This window comes from Egretta garzetta, unplaced genomic scaffold (assembly GCF_000687185.1).
Source record: "Egretta garzetta isolate BGI_Z169 unplaced genomic scaffold, ASM68718v1 scaffold724, whole genome shotgun sequence".
Taxonomy (NCBI): domain Eukaryota; kingdom Metazoa; phylum Chordata; class Aves; order Pelecaniformes; family Ardeidae; genus Egretta; species Egretta garzetta.
The window spans coordinates 283,852-304,494 of NW_009259523.1; the positions used below are offsets into that span (position 1 = coordinate 283,852).

The 20,643-nt window shown below is 35.9% G+C and overlaps 1 protein-coding gene across 1 annotated transcript in view; it reads left to right on the forward strand.

The window, feature by feature from the left end:
• SLC12A2 (solute carrier family 12 member 2) overlaps positions 1–19,278 on the forward strand; it is a 61,385-nt gene extending 42,107 nt beyond the window's left edge. Inside the window, exons 15-28 of the mRNA XM_035893016.1 lie at positions 197–352; positions 1,383–1,482; positions 3,701–3,812; positions 5,467–5,607; positions 5,820–5,926; positions 7,777–7,856; positions 9,164–9,304; positions 9,995–10,042; positions 11,587–11,709; positions 11,889–12,000; positions 12,492–12,578; positions 14,790–14,925; positions 16,374–16,441; positions 17,359–19,278. Coding sequence (XP_035748909.1) covers positions 197–352; positions 1,383–1,482; positions 3,701–3,812; positions 5,467–5,607; positions 5,820–5,926; positions 7,777–7,856; positions 9,164–9,304; positions 9,995–10,042; positions 11,587–11,709; positions 11,889–12,000; positions 12,492–12,578; positions 14,790–14,925; positions 16,374–16,441; positions 17,359–17,494 — 1,547 coding nt within the window. The 3' untranslated portion in view covers positions 17,495–19,278. The remainder of the gene's footprint in view (positions 1–196; positions 353–1,382; positions 1,483–3,700; positions 3,813–5,466; positions 5,608–5,819; positions 5,927–7,776; positions 7,857–9,163; positions 9,305–9,994; positions 10,043–11,586; positions 11,710–11,888; positions 12,001–12,491; positions 12,579–14,789; positions 14,926–16,373; positions 16,442–17,358) is intronic.
• Positions 19,279–20,643: the final 1,365 nt, after the last annotated feature.

The window sequence follows — 20,643 nt, forward strand, 5'->3', positions numbered from 1 at the left end:
TGTTGGGAAATTGAAAGCATAAATATGCCAAAGTCTTTATTTTGTCTGTTACTGAAACTGTCACACATTCACATGAAGTGTGGGGCAGAACACTATGGAAGGAAAAGAGGAATAGTACCTTCCTTCTCCTGGAGTAGTGGTTAAATTAATTTCCCTTCTCTTTTCTGTTCTGTCCTCGAAATTGTATTTTGACTAGGTTGGCGCCCTGCTTTCAAATACTACAATATGTGGATTTCTCTTGTTGGAGCTATTCTGTGCTGCATTGTGATGTTTGTCATTAATTGGTGGGCAGCACTTCTAACATATGTCATAGTCCTTGGACTCTACATTTATGTCACTTACAAGAAACCAGGTATGTATATAGGCTGCTTCTGGTTGCAGTGGGGGGGCAGAGGGGTGTACAAGGGAAAAGTGATAGCCTTTAGGAGAAAAAAGAGAACTTATTTCTGTTTGACTAGTTCAAAATTCAGGGGTTTTAGTTGTAATGAAATCTAATTATGCTTGCATAGTCACTTCTGTTGTTCCCTCTCCTCGCAAATTGTCAAGAGCATGCCTTGCACTTAGACATAAACATTTGAATAAAAATTGGAGGAAAAGGTGCTTATGAAAAGAGCTTGGGTTGCAGCTACAAAGGCACTAGGAAAGGATGTTATGTTTTGATAGGAAGTGGAAGAGGGTGCTCCCTTACCTTTCCAAATTGAAAAGGGATTTGAGTGGTGGTTGTTTCTTCAGGAAACCATTCCTATAACTCTGAACAACAATTTATAAACTTTCTTCCTTATTCTAAGAGCACTGAACCAAAAAGTGTTCCTGAAGTTGAAAATAAGGAAACCCCTACATCCTGGGCTATAAAGATTATGAAGTACTTGAATGATAAATTCATTGTAGCTATCAGAAAATGTATATGGGAAAAAATGAGAGTATACTGGGGTCCTTAATTTCCTTATAAACTAATAATCTAAAAGGAACTTCAATCAGTTTTTCACTTAAAGTATTCGACTTTGTTTAGGCAATGTTTTGAGATTACTTTTTCCTTTGCTGCGGTATAAAATAACTAAGTTGGCATTTTTTCCTGAAGTGTTTTTTTTGACTCTGAAGTTGTCACAGTCTTTGAAATGTTGGGAAAAAACCCTCAATTCTTTCTTCCTGTAATTGTAAAACATCTAACTGTAACTTGTTTGATAAAACTTCTAAGGAAATGTTATCTTTAAATAGCAGTGCCTGATTAGCTGTAGGTTTGTGACTAGTACTGTGTAGACTGTACCAAGATGTAGCTTAAATCTTCTGTGTTTTCACTTGGTGTTCAACATTCACTTTGTGATCATGTAGTTTTACAATGAACAGCTTTAAATAAAATATTGGAACTTCAAATCTCCCAACAGATGTGAACTGGGGATCCTCAACACAAGCTTTGACTTACCTGAATGCACTACAGCATTCTATTCGGCTCTCAGGAGTGGAAGATCACGTGAAAAACTTCAGGTAACAGTTAATATTAAAGACATAGGAAGTTACTTCTATATATTCAGTAGGGTATTGTCACAACGTTTCCTGTCATGGTTTCTGTTAAATGCCTGTTCATGTCCTGTGGGTTATAACAACTTTTAATTTCACCACCCTGGATATCCTCAGGACATATTTACATTAGCATTTTATTTGCGTTTAAGAGTGCAGTTTAGAAGCAAGTCTATGCATGATGCCTGCTTATTACTAAATGCCTCATGGTTTGAATCATGAAGTGTGAATTGCATTCCTCTTTGATGAAACTGAGGAAAATCTTTTTAGTAGGGACAGCTGTGACAGGACAAGGGGTAATGGTTTTAAACTAAAACAGGCTAGGTTTAGACTGGATATAAGGAAGAAATTCTTTACACTGAGGGTGGTGAAACACTGGAACGGGTTGCCCAGAGAGGTAGTGGAGGCCCCATCCCTGGAAACGTTCAAGGCCAGGTTGGACGGGGCTCTGAGCAACCTGATCTAGTTAGCGGTGTCCCTGCTCACTGCAGGGGGGTTGGACTAGATGACCACTAGGGGTCCCTTCCAGTCCAAAAAATTCTACGATTCTGTGATATGCTCCAAACCTCTAATGAGCATTCAGTCCATGTGCTTGAGATACAACTGATCTAACCTAAAATCCCCAAGATGTGTATACTGTGGGTGTTGTCCTCAACACCAGCTATTTCACATTAGACTTACTCTCTCATTGCACTTCAGTAATGGCTGACAGGCTACACAAGTGTTTTTCACACAGCTGAAGAAGAGAACTGATTTGTTGTCTGCCAGCATGGCTACCTAGGAAGGTACTACTCAAGGAGACAGTTTTCTCTCCTATAGTATTTATGCCACTTTTCTGGAATAAGCTATTGTAGAAGAAACATGCTTCAAAAAATGTTAACAAAAAGTATTAACTTAAACTAATTGCTCCAAATAAATAGAATCATAGACTGAACATGACTTTACCATGTGGTCTTGTCCTATTGCCGACTAAACTGACTCATCATAGATCTGGCTGCAAAGTTAGGTCCAATTTCCATGTTACATCAGATTGCTCAGGGCCATATCCAGTCAAGTTTTGAGTTATTTCCAAGGATGGAGGCTCTGTTGGCCTGTCTCTTTTCAAATAGACCAGTTAACCTCCTACATGCTGCCTATGCCCAGTGTTCACACTTAGTCTAGCAAATCTCTGCCATCCCTTACAGCTGTAAGAAGTGTATTATTCTGTTATGCTCAGTGTATTAGCAAGAAAATCTACCTACTAAAATCTTCTGTTGTGTATGAAGGGTGACTTTGTGTACTTAGGGCAGAATTGAATAAGGAGTGAGTTCAGGAAGAGATTGTTAATACAGGTGCCATTCTCTGAGGTTAAGTACAGAATGCAGAACCTGGCAGCAACAGTTTTTCAAAGAAAAGACCTATGGTATTTCCTGTCAATTGGGAAAATACTTCAATTCTGACCCCTACCTTCACTTGGAAGTGACAAAATTTTCTTGAAGTACAGGGTAGGTACTTAACAATGTCTATGTCGCATACATACGGACAGTTGAAATTAGATGTGTCAACCAGTCATGATAGGTACCAGCACAACCTCAAAGATATGACAGTAAAACTAAATTTAAAATTGATTAATATCACTATTATTGGGCTTTCCACTTCCCAACTGAAAAGAGTTGGCTGTTGTAGGTATAAACCACAAAACTTGAAGTTTAGTTATGAAACAGCTCTTCTTTCTGAAGTCCTGAGTCCTAATGTGACATTAAAATCCCCGATTTATTTACAAACACTGTATTACCTATTATATCAAGCTGCATTGTTAACAGGAAAAAACTGTCTATATTCAGAAACTGTTGCTTAGGTCTCAAGAGCAACAATTTTCAAACTTTCCTTAGTGGTAGTCTGTAGGCTGGCTTTAAATAACTTGCAATATCTAACCGTGATTTAACGTTGCAACCTCGCTTCTGTCTGCTGTGAGCCTGGGCTAGGTTGCAAACTTTGGTGTAGAAACAAGCTTTATAGGAAAACTCTTAAATTAACATAGTCTTGTAAAAGTAGATGAGGTTCCTATCTCTCTGGTGACAATTATGTTCTTATGGCCAATATTTGCAAGAAATGTCTTTCTGTTAATAAAAAAAAACCAACGCACAGCTCTAGATGAAATCAATAACAACCGTTTTTTTTGTTCCTCATCTATTCACAATTCTAGACCTCAGTGCTTGATTATGACAGGTGCTCCAAATGCACGTCCAGCTTTGCTTCACCTTGTCCATGCTTTCACCAAAAATGTGGGCTTGATGATCTGTGGCCATGTACATATGGTAAGTGTATTCTATCTCTAAAGTTACCTTGTTTTTGTTTTTTAACCTGTTTGCTTTTTGTTTGAGGTTCTTGTTTGGGGTGTGTGTGTGTGGAGTGTGGTTTTATTTTTTAATTGAAAGCATTGTTAGATATTACGTGCAAAAAGAGACTTACTAGTAGGATCCACTCAGTTATGGGTCATCCCTATTCCTGTTAGGTATACCACAGGGGAAACTTCGCAAAATTAGTACCTTTGATCATTTGATGCTTAAATGCTGAGGAAGATTTGTAGGAGCAAAATAGACATTGGATTACAGCGTGGGTCTCATTTTGTCTTTGTGTCATACATTCTCATGTATTCTCTCACACTTTGGACAGAGCAGTTGGTAAATATGATGCACAGTATACAGCTAGATTTCCTCTCAGTGTTATTGTTTCAAGGAGATTGAGTCCTGTGTAGATTTCATACAAAGCCTTGTCTAAAGTAAACTTTCTTGATCAGTAGATTCATTATCAGTTTAGCCAATAGTTGAAAATTGCTCTTAACCTTTCAAGTAGTTTTTTATTCCTTCAGTTATCAGATTAATTTCATTGGCAGGTGGAACAGTAATGTGAACAGGTATTTGCTTTTTTGTTCCCTTTCTGCCAAGCCCCTACTAGTTCACTGACTTTCCCTGTTTTTTGTCAGGATATGAGGTGTAGGGCTTTTGGGACTTGGGGGTGTGTGAGGGCTGTTCTGCAAGGACATAATTTCAGCAGTTCTTGCTACTTGAAAAAAAATAAATGTATTTCTACAGCAGACCTGTAGAGGTTTGGGGGGGGAGGAAGCAAGCTTCAAGTAACCGTTCTTCAGAATCACGCTTGTCATGAGTTGTCTTAACTGTGATACAAAGTGGCCATCACAGTATGATCTATACCAAAACTTCAGTTAGCTGCCGACAAGCTGTTAGATCTCTGATAAACTTTGGTAAATATGTTTTAGCATATTGGGATTGTGTAGTTTAGATTCATATTTTAAGGCCAAACTTTTTCTGTCACATCACTAAGAATATTTAAGCAAGTGTAATTGCAAAATGCAAAGATTGACTACTGTCCTGTATTCTGCGTTTTGATGTCTAGGAGGAACACAATGATTCATCCTGATGGAAGTAATAAAAAGAAAGTATTTAAACAGGAGATGACTTTGACTGCAACATAAAACTGCAGAGCTGACAGTACTGTGGCAAAGGCGTTCTGATTAGGATTATGTACACACAGAGGCCCACTTGTACAGCTTGAAACAAATACTCCCATAAAGCCCAATATTAAGTCATCTTATATCTGTGTATGTTTCATTACAAAGCCCTTTGCTTTTAAAACTACATTATGCTTTGGAGGATAAGCTTGTGCCACCTACTGGGGAAGTGGGTTGTGCTCTACAGGGACAAGATTGCTAAAGCTTGAGCAACCCTTTCCCTAAAGATGAGGATCTGGTCCACTCTTTGCTGCTGATAATGCCTGGTATTTTATTGGTTTGGGTATTTTTGATAGTGTAGAAGCATGTTTTGAGGTTCTTCAAGTTTGAATTGGATTCTAGCAGTGAAATTTAAAAAAAAAAAAAGTGGGGAGGCTTTATTGTTACTCATACTTATAATTCATGTTCCTTCTCCCTTCTTTATTTTCTTATTTTGAAAGGGTCCTCGGAGACAAGCCATGAAAGAACTGTCAACTGATTTGGCTAAATATCAGCGGTGGCTAATTAAAAACAAGATGAAGGCTTTCTATGCACCAGTGCATGCAGAGGACTTAAGAGATGGAGGACAATACTTAATGCAGGTACACCTCTCTCTTGATTTGGTTTTTTAAATGGAAGTGGTGAAGATGAACATCAAAATTGGAAGTGTTTTTTATACTTTGAAGTATTTTAATTTTGCAAAGTTATCTTAAACCTTTGATTAAACCCACTTTGTTTTCTGCTTAAGAAAATAACAGAACCTTTAGCTGTTTCAATAACATGGTTTTTAAAAAATATCTTTTGTTGTTCTTAGGCTGCTGGTCTGGGCAGAATGAGACCTAACACCCTTGTTGTTGGATTTAAGAAAAACTGGAGACAAAGTGACATGAGAGATGTTGAAACCTATATCAATTTATTCCAGTAAGTAGAAAATGCAGAGGTGTAGCTCTGGTTCCATTTCAGTATGTTTGGTAGTAAGTCAAGAAGATCTTAGTTGCATGAAATCTCTTTTGGGTAGACTAAGATTTTTCCATATTGCTGATCCAGCAGTCGTCAATACCTTGTGGTTTTTTTTTTTTCTGATACAGAAATTAATAAGCAAGTGTTGAACAGATAGTTTGAACAGATTAGATTTCTATGTAATAACTCTTTCTGTGTCTACAAAGAGCTGTCAGTGGACTGAGGTTTACAAGTTACTGTCTTTAGAGATAGAACTAGTGTCTTATGTGCTGGTCTGCTGAATTCTTTTAAAGCATTCTTTAAAGCTTTCTGTTGAAAGCAGGGGTTTTCCTACACTACATCTGTACAGACTAAGTGTAGTAGAGGATGAATCAACCCTTATCCTGAAATTGTATCTTCATTAAACCTTGCTGTCATATACAAGACCAGTTCTGGCTGAAAAATTGAATAGAATAACTTGTGCTACAAACACTTTAAGAGAACCAAAACTGGTTTCTTGCACTTACACAGAGGGTTGTTTTCCTTACGTGCTGCTTAACCCACTTCATCTGTGCTTTACACTTAATCATTTACTGTGCATTTAAAAGAAAGAGAGTATGGGGAATTACAGGCAGAGATTAGCAAAGGAAAAAATCATACCCTCCCAGTTCCTTAAGAAAAAAGCAGGAGCATGAAATGCAATGAAAAATAATGAAACTCATTGGTTAGTTCTTTTGTTTTTCTTTTTTCCTATTTTATTTTGGAATGGCTTGTCCTGGAAGATACGTCAAGGCCAACAAGTCATGTGGTTCTCCACATCCTAAAATAGAAACCTCAGGAGGTAATAGGTCAAGCATATTTCTGGAAAATCTCTGGAAAATTGAAAGTTTCTGAAGCACACAATAAACACATCTAATCTGTACAGAAATAAAAAATTGAATAATGAATTTAAAAATGTTCACTAATGGAAAAAACATTTTATTCTTAAATCAATCTCAATTTTTCTTGCATTTATTATATAATATGTTGATACTTCGAACATTCCTAATCGAGTCTTCAACTTCTAAAGAGAAGTGCTTAATGAGTGAAATCTTGGGAAAATTCTGTCTGTGGAAATGACATGGGAGGGAGTTCTCTGATTTATGGTTGTTTGCAATGAAGTATATCAAAAGGACTGATGATTAATGTCTAATGCAAACTGTATGATCCGGTTAAGTTCATATTTTTCTGTCTTGGGGGTTTTTTTGTCCTTCATTTTACTCCACTTTTACTCAGCCATTTATTCAGGCTTTTTTCTTTTTTTCTACAATAAAGAAGTTTTCCATCTTTATTTTTTAATGGAGCAAGTTCTTTCTCCATCAGATATAATGGGAATAGGCACATAATAGCTAGCTTATAGTTAATTTGATTCTGAATTGCAACTTCATAGGTGTTTTTAATATCCAAATGTTTTGGAAATATGTCAGAAATGTTTAGTTGTCAGATCAAGGAGGTCTACTCAAAATAAAACCCTTTATTGGTGGGGGAGATAAAAATTTAGATTTCTCAGTGTATCTTGTCATCATCTGTGCAGAATCACTGTTTATGTAGGGAAGAGACGGTGGAGAGGGGAATAGAAACCCTTTCTATGTGTTGCTTTTCAGGATGTGGTGTTCAGTTCACTGATGTAGCTGATAGTTTGGAATTGAAACTGAAATTGGAACACAGGTTTATGTTTTGGCGGTTTAAATGGCAGTGTTTAATCACTGGAATTTCTTCAAAGAGGGTGTGCAAAGTAGGCCCTTTGGGAAAGAAGAAGTTGTAAAATATTTAATTTTGTTCCCTCTGTTTAGTGATGCCTTTGACGTTCAGTATGGTGTAGTTGTAATCCGCCTAAAGGAGGGCCTGGACATTTCTCACCTTCAAGGCCAAGGTAAGATTTATTTTGTTTCATCTGGTGAATAGCTGTTCTAATTCCCTTTTAATACTGCTTTCTGAAATTATTAAATGAAGATAAGTTATTAAAAAAAAAAAAACAACAACGAACCAAAACATGACTCTTTTCACAGAAAATCACTGAAATTGGCAAGTCTGAAATGTAAAATAAGAACACCCCTTGTTTAGGAGCGGAAATTTGTTTTCTGTGTGTTTCAGCTTTCTGTATTTGTAAGCTGTAGGTAGTTGCTTCCCAAGTATTTACTGTTTTACTGAAACAAATTAAAGAGGTTGCCAGGTTGGTATCAAGTATTTGGGACCTAAGTCTAGAAATCATGAACATAACAACAAATGTTGCACGATCCAAGAATGCTGTGGGTCTGGTGTGGGTTGCCAACCTCTACACCCACTTGTTTAGAGATCTCAGCAGTAGTCTGTCTCAAGTTTAGAAAGGTTTTCTATTTTCAATATAGAAGACTTGGTTATGCTTTGTAGGTAGTATTCTTAGGCTGAGTGGTAGAATTTCAGTTAAATTTCAAGCAGAATAATGAAGGAAGCATGTGAGTTTTAATGGCAACTGCCTACAGAATTGATAATGTCTTAATTTGTTTGTAGCTTGCTCCATATAACATTGCTACAATGAGGAAGAATGCTTGTGGCACAAGCTCTGTAAGGAGGCATCCTCCTGAAAGAGGGGAGGGTTGTTCCTTTACTGGGAACATACAAATGTCTTAGGATTTGGAGAGGGGCAGAGAGCGTGTCACTGTGTGCAAGAGGGCAGAGTGTGAGAAACAGCAAAGGAGTGAACCTGCAGTGTGAAAACCGCACTGCCTTAACTCTGACAGCTACCAAGTAGCTCTACTGAAGCCAAACCTGGCAAAAAAACTTGGCTGTGAGATACACTTGGTCTGGGCCTTGTCTAAGGCTCATCTTCCTCTTGGAGTTTGAGCGGAAATGGAAGATGTTTCCCCAAGTAATTTTTTTTTTTTCCTGGTTGTACTTCCTCAGCATTAGCTGGGTCTATTTTAAGTTTAACCTGTGGTAATGCAATCAATATCCAAAATCTGGGAAGGACGTAGCAAGAAATTACAGCTCTGCTCAGAGGAGGAGCCTCTCTGTACTCTGAAGCAGCTCATGCAAGATTTTTTTGTTGCTGTTTTCTGCCCTTTTTTTTTCTTCTGTTTGCCATAGCATAACAGTTACAGTAGAGTTCAACCAACTGTGAACCATCTCAGTATAGTCATATACCTCTATGGATTTGGAACAATTATGTGGTTTATAATGTGTTTTTTTGCTTTCCTAAAGAAGAGTTACTGTCATCCCAAGAAAAATCTCCATGTACCAAGGATGTCATAGTGAAAGTGGATTATAGCAAGAAGGCTGAGACAGACACTTCTATAGCTTTTGCTCGATCATCTGGTGAAAGAACTCCCACTCTACATAAAGGTAACCTGCTAGTTAGCAATGAAATTTGAGTTCTCACTCTTTCTCTCATTCCCTCTTCAGTTCTTCTCTCCCCTCACCATGGAATTTAAGAGATTTTTGTGTGTGTGTAACCAAAGCGTCTTGTGCTTTTCTAGCCATTGATATCTAATCACTTAAGTACTTCGATTTAGAGCTTACCAGTAGGTAAAACAAATATTTCACACCTAGTCTCATAAATAAACAGGTGGTAGACAATGACCTACAATAGATTTTCGTTGTTAATGAGTTTGACAGGCATTAAAAATTGCTTGAGAATTGTGCCACGCATCTGTATATTGTGACTTGAAGACTGCTAAAGTTATGAAGTTTTTTTCACTTCAGTCTAGAATATTATATGCGTGTTGACAGATACAAATCATTCAGGGTACTCTGACATGACAGTAACCAACATTCCTTTTCCTTTTAAAGTAAAAGCTTGGAGTGACTTAATAGTTTTAAGTGAGCAATGTGATTTGTTGTTTTTTTTTTTTTTTTTAAGTACAAATAAATTTCAGGATCTGGTAAACAGCATTTGTGTACTTTTCTTTGTATGAAAATCCATTTCATTCTACATCTTTATTTTCTAATTTTTTTTATATACACTAGTAGTGTTTTCATTAACATCACAAAGGAATTTAACCTTTTTATTTTGTATCTTTAAAAATCTTCCAGAGGAGGACGAGGATGGAAAGACTCCAACACAACCACTGTTGAAAAAAGGCAGGCATTTTCCACCTTTTTGTGTTAAGTCATTCTTTTGCATTGTTAATTTCAGTTTTCCTTTTGTACTCCTTTCTACACATATATATGAGAGAGAGGAAAACATCAGCCATGCAGTGTTGATTTGTTTCTTCATATCTGCTTTGGGATGTACTTCATCTTTAGGGATTAGGCTACGGAAAAATGCAACTTTGTGGAAATACCCAGAACAAGTTGCTACTCAGAAAGGATTGTGCATGTGTCTAAGATATGAATGTTGGATATATATGTATTTTTTTAAAATTTTGTTTTTAACTAACCTCTAAAATGTGTTCAGGAGCTTGCTTAGTTCTTTGTGTCTCAGGTATCTGTCTCAGTCCTTACTTGATTTAGGATTAATAGGTACAGCAGAAGTGCTCCATCAGTCTATTCAGTAGATCCTCTAAAGCCGTATTTGTTGATGTGTTCTTTGGAATTGTTCAATAGCTTGCAAATTAAGGTATAATATAGCCACTCGATGAGATTAACATCTGAAATAATGCAAAGCAGTCATTCAAATAAATTGCATTTTGGGAGATAAATTGAGTAGTTTTCACTGCCTGGTTTATTTCAGATTTTTTTTGAGTCTGACTATTTTTGCCTTAACTAAGATTCGTCTACTTTTTTGACATCTTCCTCATCATTTCAACAGCTAGAAGCTGTTGTGTTTTAATAACGGAAAGTGAGATTACATCCTGAAGCACAAGATGGCAGTTTGGAAGAAGTCCCAGTGTGCAGTAAATTGGTATATTAACGTAAATAAGTCACAGATGTACTGTAAATTTAAAAATTCCTAATCAAGTAAGGACTGAGATAAGTATCAAACTCCTGGCTCTTGTTCAAACTGAGGTTTTAACTAAGGGAAAGGGTTTAGTTTTTTTCTATAGTTTTAAACAAGTATATTTACCTGTATTAATCTAATTGAAAATGCCATTGTTGTCTTGCTCTCAGCAAATCCAGTAACTTTGTTACACAAAATAGTCTATATTGTGCTTCAGAGCCTTGCACATGCAAACTTGTTCTTGTGGCGAAAGATTAGAATTCCAATATGCAGAACTAGCTTTTATTTTCATCACATGCTTAAAGAAAAATGGATTTAAGGAAAGAAGAAACATGCTTAGGACATGGTATTTACTTGTAAATTAGCATGTACGTGTTTTTAGGGAAGTCTTGTCACGTGCAAGAGGTAGAAACAGTGTGTGACGTAATGCTGTGAAGTATCTATGCAAGGTTAGTTAAATTGTACAGGCAAATGACGGTATAAAGATCTTACAGATCCTTTATTTGTCAAACGTCTGCTAAATGACTTTGAGATTTGAATCTTCAACTGCTGAAGTAACGAGTTTGCAGACTCCCTAAATATACCTCAGTGTATTCAATCAAAATTTGGGGTTGGGTTGGGGGGAAGAAACAGATTTTATTTAAACTTAGAGACGTCATAAAATATCAAGAAGTTGCATTTGGTTAATTTCAGGGTGATGAAGCAAAACACTTCAAAAATGAAATTTCATCACACTTTTTTCCAGATTCAAAGGGCCCATCTTCTCCTTTAAACTTGGCTGACCAAAGACTTCTTGATGCTAGTACTCAGTTTCAGAAGAAACAAGGCAAAAGCAATATTGATGTCTGGTGGCTCTTCGATGATGGAGGTAATGTGCTTTATACTTTAGAAACAAATTTAGGAAAAAAAATTATTGAAGTAATTTTGAATTAATTGTTAATAGATATCTTTTAGTCAGTTCATACATAGATTACAAATTTGTACTATTAAAGTCTTAACATGGTGCTGTGTTTTCTGAATCATTCCCAAATTCTGGCCAAAATGCAGGTTTGACGCTGTTGATTCCATATCTTATCACAACCAAGAAGAAGTGGAAAGATTGTAAGATCAGAGTATTCATTGGTGGAAAAATAAACAGGATTGATCATGACAGAAGAGCGTAAGATTACCTTTAAAAATTCCATTTCAAATGCTAATTGAGCATGCTATACAGTAGATGAATTCCTCTTCCTAGTAGCCTTCTTTCAGTTGTTCTTTAGTTGAGGTGTAGTCAGTACATATCTATTCATATTCTATTTCCTTTCTCCAAAAGAAGTTCCATTTCCCCCAGATGGTTTTAGATGAGATACCTCAAGTTAAACTAATTTTTCTGCAGTGTTGTCCGACACTAATATTTTCAAATATTGTTTGGGGTTGTCTTTAAGGGAGAGATCTTCTGTTAGTTCTATGGTTTTAAAATATCTTATGTTTCCAAAGCATGTTGTTCATTTATAGCTGTATGCCAGGTCGATTTGATCCCTGCCCCCCCATCACATTTAAGTTGTTTTTTTTTCTCTTAAACTACTCTTTTTATTACCAAACACCTATCTGTTTACCCTGTGAAATAATTAAAAAACTGATCCTGCATAAAGGCTTGTTTTTCTCTTACAGGATGGCTACTTTGCTCAGCAAATTTCGGATAGACTTCTCGGACATTATGGTTCTTGGAGATATTAATACTAAGCCAAAGAAAGAAAAGTAAGTCTCAAAAAAAACGAACTTGATTGTTGAATTCTTGATGTCCTTCATGAATTTAGAATACTTCATTCTTTCCTACATAACAGTTTTGATAGAGTAGTTCCCATGGCATCCAGTGTTTCACAAAAGTGCAGGAAATAAATTAAGCAATAGCTCCTAAGTCCAAGAACATAGAATTTTGTATTTTTTAAATCTCTGGCCCTTAGACTGTAATATTAAATTTAGAAAAAACACAGTTTAAAAAATCCCAATTTCTCTGGAGCAACCTTCTTTAAAAGGAGAAATCCTCAAAAAAACTTAATGTTGTTCATCTTAGTTTAATGTAACAAAGCTTAGTCATCAAAGAGCTTGATGTATTTTTTTTTTAATTGCTTGGACTTTTAGTTTACACAGGAATTATTATACATGTGGTATTTCTGATTTTCAAGTTTAAAAAATATTAATTGTAGATGGCTTTCAGTACAAACTTACACCAGAACATGGAAGATCTAGAATATTATCCTCTTTTCCCTTCAAGTCGTCTTTAGTATGTTGAAGCTATAAAAATAGCTTTTACATGGATACGCGTGTATCTGAATGATTTGATGTCATGCAAATCAGGAAATATTGTTTTATAACTTGGTAAAGTGGTAAATGCGGATATGCGTTCTTGTATACCCTGCTTTTTAATCGTCTTTTCTTAAATGTATAAAATCTATCAAGCAACTAAAACGGTACAGTACTTCTGGCACTGCGATGCTTTTGGATGTCTTTGCTCCTGGGAGCCTGCTACTGTAAAATGTCTCAACTTAAAGGTAGCACGAATTTATGCGTAAAGAGTTGAGACTGTAGAATTATATGGAATTATTTTTATTTCATACAAGTGATCCATGAGTTATTTCTTCTGAGAGCCTTTTTTCTATCTCTGTGGATACATTCCCCACAATATATCCAAAACCTTTCTAAGATACCAGTTGGCATTAACAATAGCTGTAAACTATTGGAGGAAGATGATTTATTTTTAACAGTTGCTCTCCTGTATAATAGAATATTATTGACACTTCTCCTTTTTGTTCAACCAAAAATTAGCAGATCGCATTTGTTTTTTCCCTTTTGATGAAGGTGAAGTCATTGTATCATTGAACTTCAGTAAACACCACCAAGGGTAGAAAAAAAAAGATGTTTTTTTAGTAGTGTGGGGGTTTCCTGGAGGAACAGGAACACCTCAGTTGGAAAATGGGCATGGGAGGAGTGTTTAACTGTATGGAAGCTAACACGTTACCAATACTGATATTACAATATATCCTAAGAGGTATTCCTTAATGTTTGTTAAACTTTCCACACTGCAATTTGGAACCGCAGAACATTGGCAATGCCTTGTCATCTTTTTGAAAATAATTCAAATAACATCAAAATGCAGTTATTTCATTGGATGTAAGGCACAAATTTCAGTGTGTTCCACTAAAAATCTTGTGTATTTTTCTCACATCTCACATGCTAGGGCTATTCAAAAGAAGTTACTTTCATAACTTGTGGCAGCCTTTGTTTGGTGTTCAAGTATACTAATGTGGGTAGAGAAAGTAGGGTAATGCAAGTTGTTCTTTCTACTAGAAATGAATGCCTCTTTGGTCTTCAGAAGGTTTTCTTTCAAAGTTCTTGCTAAAGTTAAAGTAAATTCAAAGGAACACCTCATATTCTAACAAGTGCAACAGGAAGGCTAAACAAGATGGCTGTGGTTATTTGCACTTGAATGTGGCTCCCAGACTGTATTGGAAAGATTAAAAACAAGCAAAATTAAAATATCAAAGCCAAAATCCTAATGGCACTACCATGAGACTTGATAGCTATTTTTTTTGCATGACGTGTAAACTTGTCTCTTTCAAATTTAGTTCTGAATAAGCTACTGTTAGTTACTATACATTTTCTAAGGTAGTACTCTTCAACTTCCAAACAATTGTAGTAGAACTCCAGAAAAAGTTTTTTCTTTTCAAACTGGCTAAAACTTTATAATTAGTTGCATGATGAACAGTGCAAGCTCCTACAGATGTCCCTAATTGTTCACTGAATATCTGCATAAACGAATCAGTGATTTGATGTTCTAACTGCAATAGGCATTGAAAAAATTTCAGTTAACTTTATTTTTACATGGTAATAAAACTTACTTTCTGAAAATCATTGCTGACATAAAGACTCATATCTGTTTTAATATGGCTGTTCACGTAATTGTTACAGTATTGCAGCTTTTGAAGAAATGATTGAGCCCTTCCGACTTCATGAAGATGATAAAGAACAAGAAGTTGCAGATAAAATGAAGGAGGATGAACCATGGAGGATAACAGATAATGAACTTGAGCTTTACAAAACAAAGGTTCTGTATTCTTAAGTGTTATGTTAATCATTGATCAACTTCTCCTACTGCATTTGTGGGTGTGATATGAATGAGTTCATTCTTATTATTCTCTCTCTTCCATACCTGTTTTTACAAATAGCTGATGGAAAGCAGCATCTAAAACCATTTATGTGGTTCACCAAAAAAAAAAAGTAAAAAAAAAAAGTTTCTGCATTCAGGTGGTGGGGTAAACTGCTTTCCTACAGTATTTCAACAGTTAATTAGAATAATGTAGTCTATATTCAACTGTTTGACCTTTTTTTTTTTTACCAAACTAACATTTTTTTGCTTCATTATTAAAGAAAAACACCCCACACCACATCTAATTGTGGTGTTACAGAGCAATTAAAGGTTTGACATTTTTCCCAAGCAGTTGTGCACTATAGAAACATCAGAGGTATTCCTTCTCGATTGCTTCTATGGAGGAGTCTCAGGTAGCATCCTACAAAAGGATGCGGATACAGTCAAGTTTCTAAAGAAAGTCTGGGTAAAATTTTAAGTGATCTGAAGTTCTTCAAGATAGTCCTGAGTATATTCCACCTGTATCTTTTTTTTTTCCCCATCTGGGTTTTTACAAACTTCCATGAGGATTTGTAGCAGAGAAGAAATGGGAATGGTAGGTCATTCTGCATTGTAAGTTAACAGGTAGGTACAGATTGACTGGCAGCTGCTCTTAACTGCATATTACCAAGGGGCTGGGGGGGAAGATTTTATAAAGTACAGTTACCTTATAGTTAATGAACTGCTTGATGTCTTGCTGTTCCTCATGTCTACAAACACTGACAAAACTCATTTCAATGAGATAACCCAAGTGACTTACTCTTTTGTCTGCTGATAGCTTAATTGTTTCTGCAGACACTAGTCTGCAGGCTAACTAGACTTCAGCTCATCTGAGAACAACAGAACTATAAGAAATGGTTAATTCAGAATGTCTGCTGGACAGTTAGTAGACATAAAAGAGAACTGCAAATTACTGAGGAAGGTACTTCAGATGGTAAGACAGAATAGCGAGTAGAAAAAGGTGGGCCCATTATGGAGGTAGGCTTACCAGACAAAGATGGGGCTTCACTTCTGTAAGACCTGCTCGCTGTCAGCTTATAGGATATATTTAAAAGAATCTTGAAGAGAGCAAAAGGGGCTCTTGCTTCCAGGAGCTATGGAGGGTGGCATCATTATTAGAAGAACTATCTGAAATGTAGCTTTCATAGTACTTGGCTCATTTGCATATTTTAAGCTTACTGCTTTCTTCTCTCCCAGCCTTGCAACCATAGGTATTTTAGAAAAGTGAACAAGTTGCCAAACTGAGGTGGAAGTAACCTGCTTTCTATAAATGACTCATACCAATTCATCATAACTGTTTTTCATTTTTCTTGAATAAACGAACTTTTTGTAAAAGATCTTCCTAACAAGTTTCATTTTAATTACAGACTTACCGCCAGATTAGGCTAAATGAGTTGCTGAAGGAACATTCAAGTACAGCTAACATAATTGTCATGTAAGTAAATTATTTGTACCATTATCCCAATTGATACAGAACTGTAATGTGAAATATAAATATATGTAAATACATATAGCATGTTAGGAAAAAGCCTGTGCCGTGGCATTAAAGTATAGAAATACTCAAGGAGGTTTCAGTGCTGAAAGTATTTATTAGAAGCATGGAGCTACTATACTGACGAGTGAAAAATGCCCTGTGTAGTTTCATGTTTTGGATGCACTGTTTTAAGTGATTACCTCTGTATTTTTAGTGCAGCTCAGGATTCTCACATTCTTTCCTCTCTTGCATGCCAACTATTCCCCTCTCTTCCAGGTCCTTCCTTTCAGTTCTTCTTGTAGGAAATCTCTCTAGATAATGTTAAATCATCATCCTGCTGACGTACTTCCATGGAATTACTTTTGGTGTAAACAAGCAGAATGCAGATCGTAGGTTTCTTCACTGTGTTTTTTGTTTAGGAGCCTGCTTTAGAGCTCCATGAAGTAGGTCTATAGTTTGAGTAGGGCAAACAGAGTAGTTTTTTCAATAGAAAAGAGTATGGCATGTTCTGGAAGGATTGTGAGAAAGAATGAGACTGCACCAACCTGGCATCAAAAGAAAAAGCTGTATTTTAAAATCTTTAAGAGTTTTTCAAGAAACTGTCTCCAACCGAGGAGAACTCTCCATGAAGCTACCTGAATACAAAACAGTGGTAAGAGGCTAGAAGTGAGGGATAAATAGATGTAAAGGCCTGTGGTGCTTAAGATTCAAACTCAACTCATTAACTGAATTCTCATGAAAAGAACAAAAACTAAAAAGGCTAGGAATTTTGACTTAATATCTACCTCTTTTCAGAATAATTCTTTCATATTTATAAGATACGACTTGCAGTCCACCAGGTTTTACTAACTGTTGCTTTTTTTCTTTCTGAATTGTAGGAGTTTGCCAGTTGCACGAAAAGGTGCAGTTTCCAGTGCGCTGTACATGGCCTGGTTAGAAGCTCTTTCTAAAGATCTGCCACCAATCCTCCTTGTCCGTGGGAATCATCAGAGCGTTCTTACCTTTTATTCCTAAGAGTACTGCACATGGGACAGCTATGGTGAAATGGTACTTCAGTGCCCAGGGCAGAGTGACTGACATGGTCTGTAGTTTATTAACATCACAAAGGCAAAAAGTGACTCTTCTTTCACTATTTCACTGACTTGAAAGCACACAAGGAAAGTCACTGTATTTCTAAAGTTGTGACATCTTCAGTTTTATTCTATATTTTCTGTAATTTAATCTTGCTTAATGGGGGAGGATTCCTTGTTAGACTGAAGAACAAGACAAGCTTTTTGTTTGCTATTTGAATAGCAGCAATAAAATGTTTTATTTTTGATCAATGAAAGGATTATAGATTTATAAAAGCCTTTTAGCCTTGAGGTGCCTTCTGAAATTAACCAAATCTCATCCATACATCCTATTTTGTAAATTTATATAGAATGTCAAAATCTGCCTTCAACTAAAGAGTTTAGATCAGACTTCCTTTAGTTTCTAGTCTCTTCCATATTACAATAAAAATGAATGCTGCTTTTCAGTCTTCCATTGAGCTATTAGTTCTTAGTACTGTATGTTTTCTATTGTCAGAAAGTTTTTGGTTTTTTATTATTATATCTGTTAGATTTAAAGGTGAGAATTGGGGCAGGTCAGTTGAACTAAAACAAATTCCTCATGTTCTTGTCAAGAACCCATGCTACTAAATTTTGTTAACCATTAAAACTAATTCTGTTAGGAGAGAAGATGCTTTTCTGAAATGTGACATGTACTACTTTGGCACTAGTCTGAGATACACGGCTAACATCAGCTACCTTGGCGAAGGACACTGGTCAGTCTTTGCTCTGTAGCTCTAATATGGAACTGAATTCATCTTGCTGGCTGAGGCTTTTTATCTTATCCCAAATTAGAGGAAAATAAAAAGACCTGTCCTAGTTCTTGGCCTATTATGTTTTGGTGTCACTTTCAACTTACTTTGAAACAAAACTCAGCTTAAGGCTTGAATGGGGATAATATAAGCAATGTGATGCTATCTAACAGAAAACAGTAAACACTATGTGGAATCTTGCTATCCAATATGAAATGTAAAAGCTACAGTTCTCTCGCATTTTTCAACAAATGGTTAAAAGGACCACTAGTTACTAGGGGAGATGTTTTTAGGTCAATTCATTCAGTTATCGGAAAATACATTTAGTCTTACTAAATAATACTCAGGTTTGATCGTCTAGCAATTTAGATCTATTCCATACATCCTACTTTATACATTTTCTATGTTCAATAAAGAAACTGCCAATCTTGTGTGCCCTTTCATTGTATATTTTGAAAACTTCATAATTTAGGCTACTATGAACATCTACACAAGAAATTTCACTTGAGCCTTTGTATAAAGGTTAGTAATGTGAACTGTTTTTTAAATTCCTAATATATTTTGGATAGAAAGGATTGCCTAAAAACATTTCACGAGCTTTTGATATTAGCATTGGACATGCTACTGGATCCGTTTACCAGTGGTTGAGTGACTTTCATTTAAGGATGCACAGAAAAGGTGTATTTTTATGCTAAGTACAAGATAAAATTGAAATGTAACTGCTCCTTTTGAAGGACAAAGCATAATCATTGTGTGGCAAAGTAGAGCTTCAAGTTTCAATTAAAGAAAAAAAATATTAAACACAGTGCAGTATACACTGTTGTCAAGTTCTTGGTAAACAGCAAAAAAATCTTTTTGCTGTTTCTGGAAGTTGGATTGGAGACTATTGAATCATTTCACTTCAAAAAAAAAAAAAAAAAAAAAGAAAAACAAACATGCATGTTTTGCTGCTAAGTGTGAGATAACTGATGCCAGCATGAACCCAGCTTGTTATGATAAACATTGTAAGACAAGACAGTTTGCAGTAAAAGTGCTGTTTCCTTCCAGGTGAGGGGGTGGGGGTCAAACTTACCAACGTATCTATCACAGGTTTTACAGTGTCTTTTAGGGGATAAGGCTGTCACATTGTGAATATGGAATCATTGCCATGTTTCTTCTTGTTTTGTGGGTTACATTCTTTTGAACAGATGGACAGTAAGGCATGGACTTAGTGCTGCTATCTTAAAAAAAAAAATTAAAATGTGCACAGGTACACTTATTTAAAAGGTTTTTTGCCCATTCAGGAAACCATTGCTTGTGATCTGTAACACAGAAACCAAATGAAGTGTGTGTATACATGCATATATGTGTATAAAATTCTATAAAATATATCTAAATATGCATATGGGGATAGTTAAGGTAATGTCTGTGAAATAACGTAGGATGCTTTCCACATGCACTCTCAGAAGTCCGCTAACGCTAGGCACGAGGTCAAGTTTCAAGTTTATTCGCTACACTAAAATTTCAACAGTTAGTGGTAGTTGTTTGCAACAGATGTCAGTTAGTGGCAGTCACTCCAACTTCTGCTTTGATTTTTTGACACCAAATTTAGTTACGTTCCAATCATTATTAGTTACTTGAAAAATGAAATCACTTACACATGGCAATTCATACCTTCTATAGATTAGGTTTCTTCGTATGGGTTTAGAAAGACAGTAATAGCTGGAGAAAATCAATTATTTATTTGTTCACTTATATTTGTATTTAGGTTTCCTTTTACATACATTCTTTTTATATGCTTTTTCTGCCATTACATATTTAAAAATAACTGAAAATAATTTAAAGATTTGAACGGTAGTGGGTACTGGCCCACTTGGTTTGAAGATGTAAGATTTGATACTGTACTGTAACTGTCACACACAAATGCTTTTCTAATGTTTTAACGTAATTATTGCAGTTAATACTTTGTACCAGGGGGATGTCACTGCAATAAAAGGAAGTGAATTCAATACAACCATCTTGTCTAACAAAGCCTTGTTTTATTGGTGGGGGATAAGGAATAATACTCGTAGTTTAACAGATCAATGCTGAAAATAGTTGATGATATGTGAATATGCGTATTGCATGCATCTGCAACCTTTGTTGCGGAGTTAGCATAGGACCATAAGTAGAACTTAAAGCCATTCAGGTGTCTGGTACAAGGAGACAAGTGCTCTGTTCTTGGGGGAGAATGTTTGCTGCCACTGGTTTAGGAACAGCGGTGGTTGCGTAAGAAAAATAAACCTTGTTTTGCTCTATAAAATCTGTCATGACTTGCCAGACAATGCAGACCAATCTGCAATAT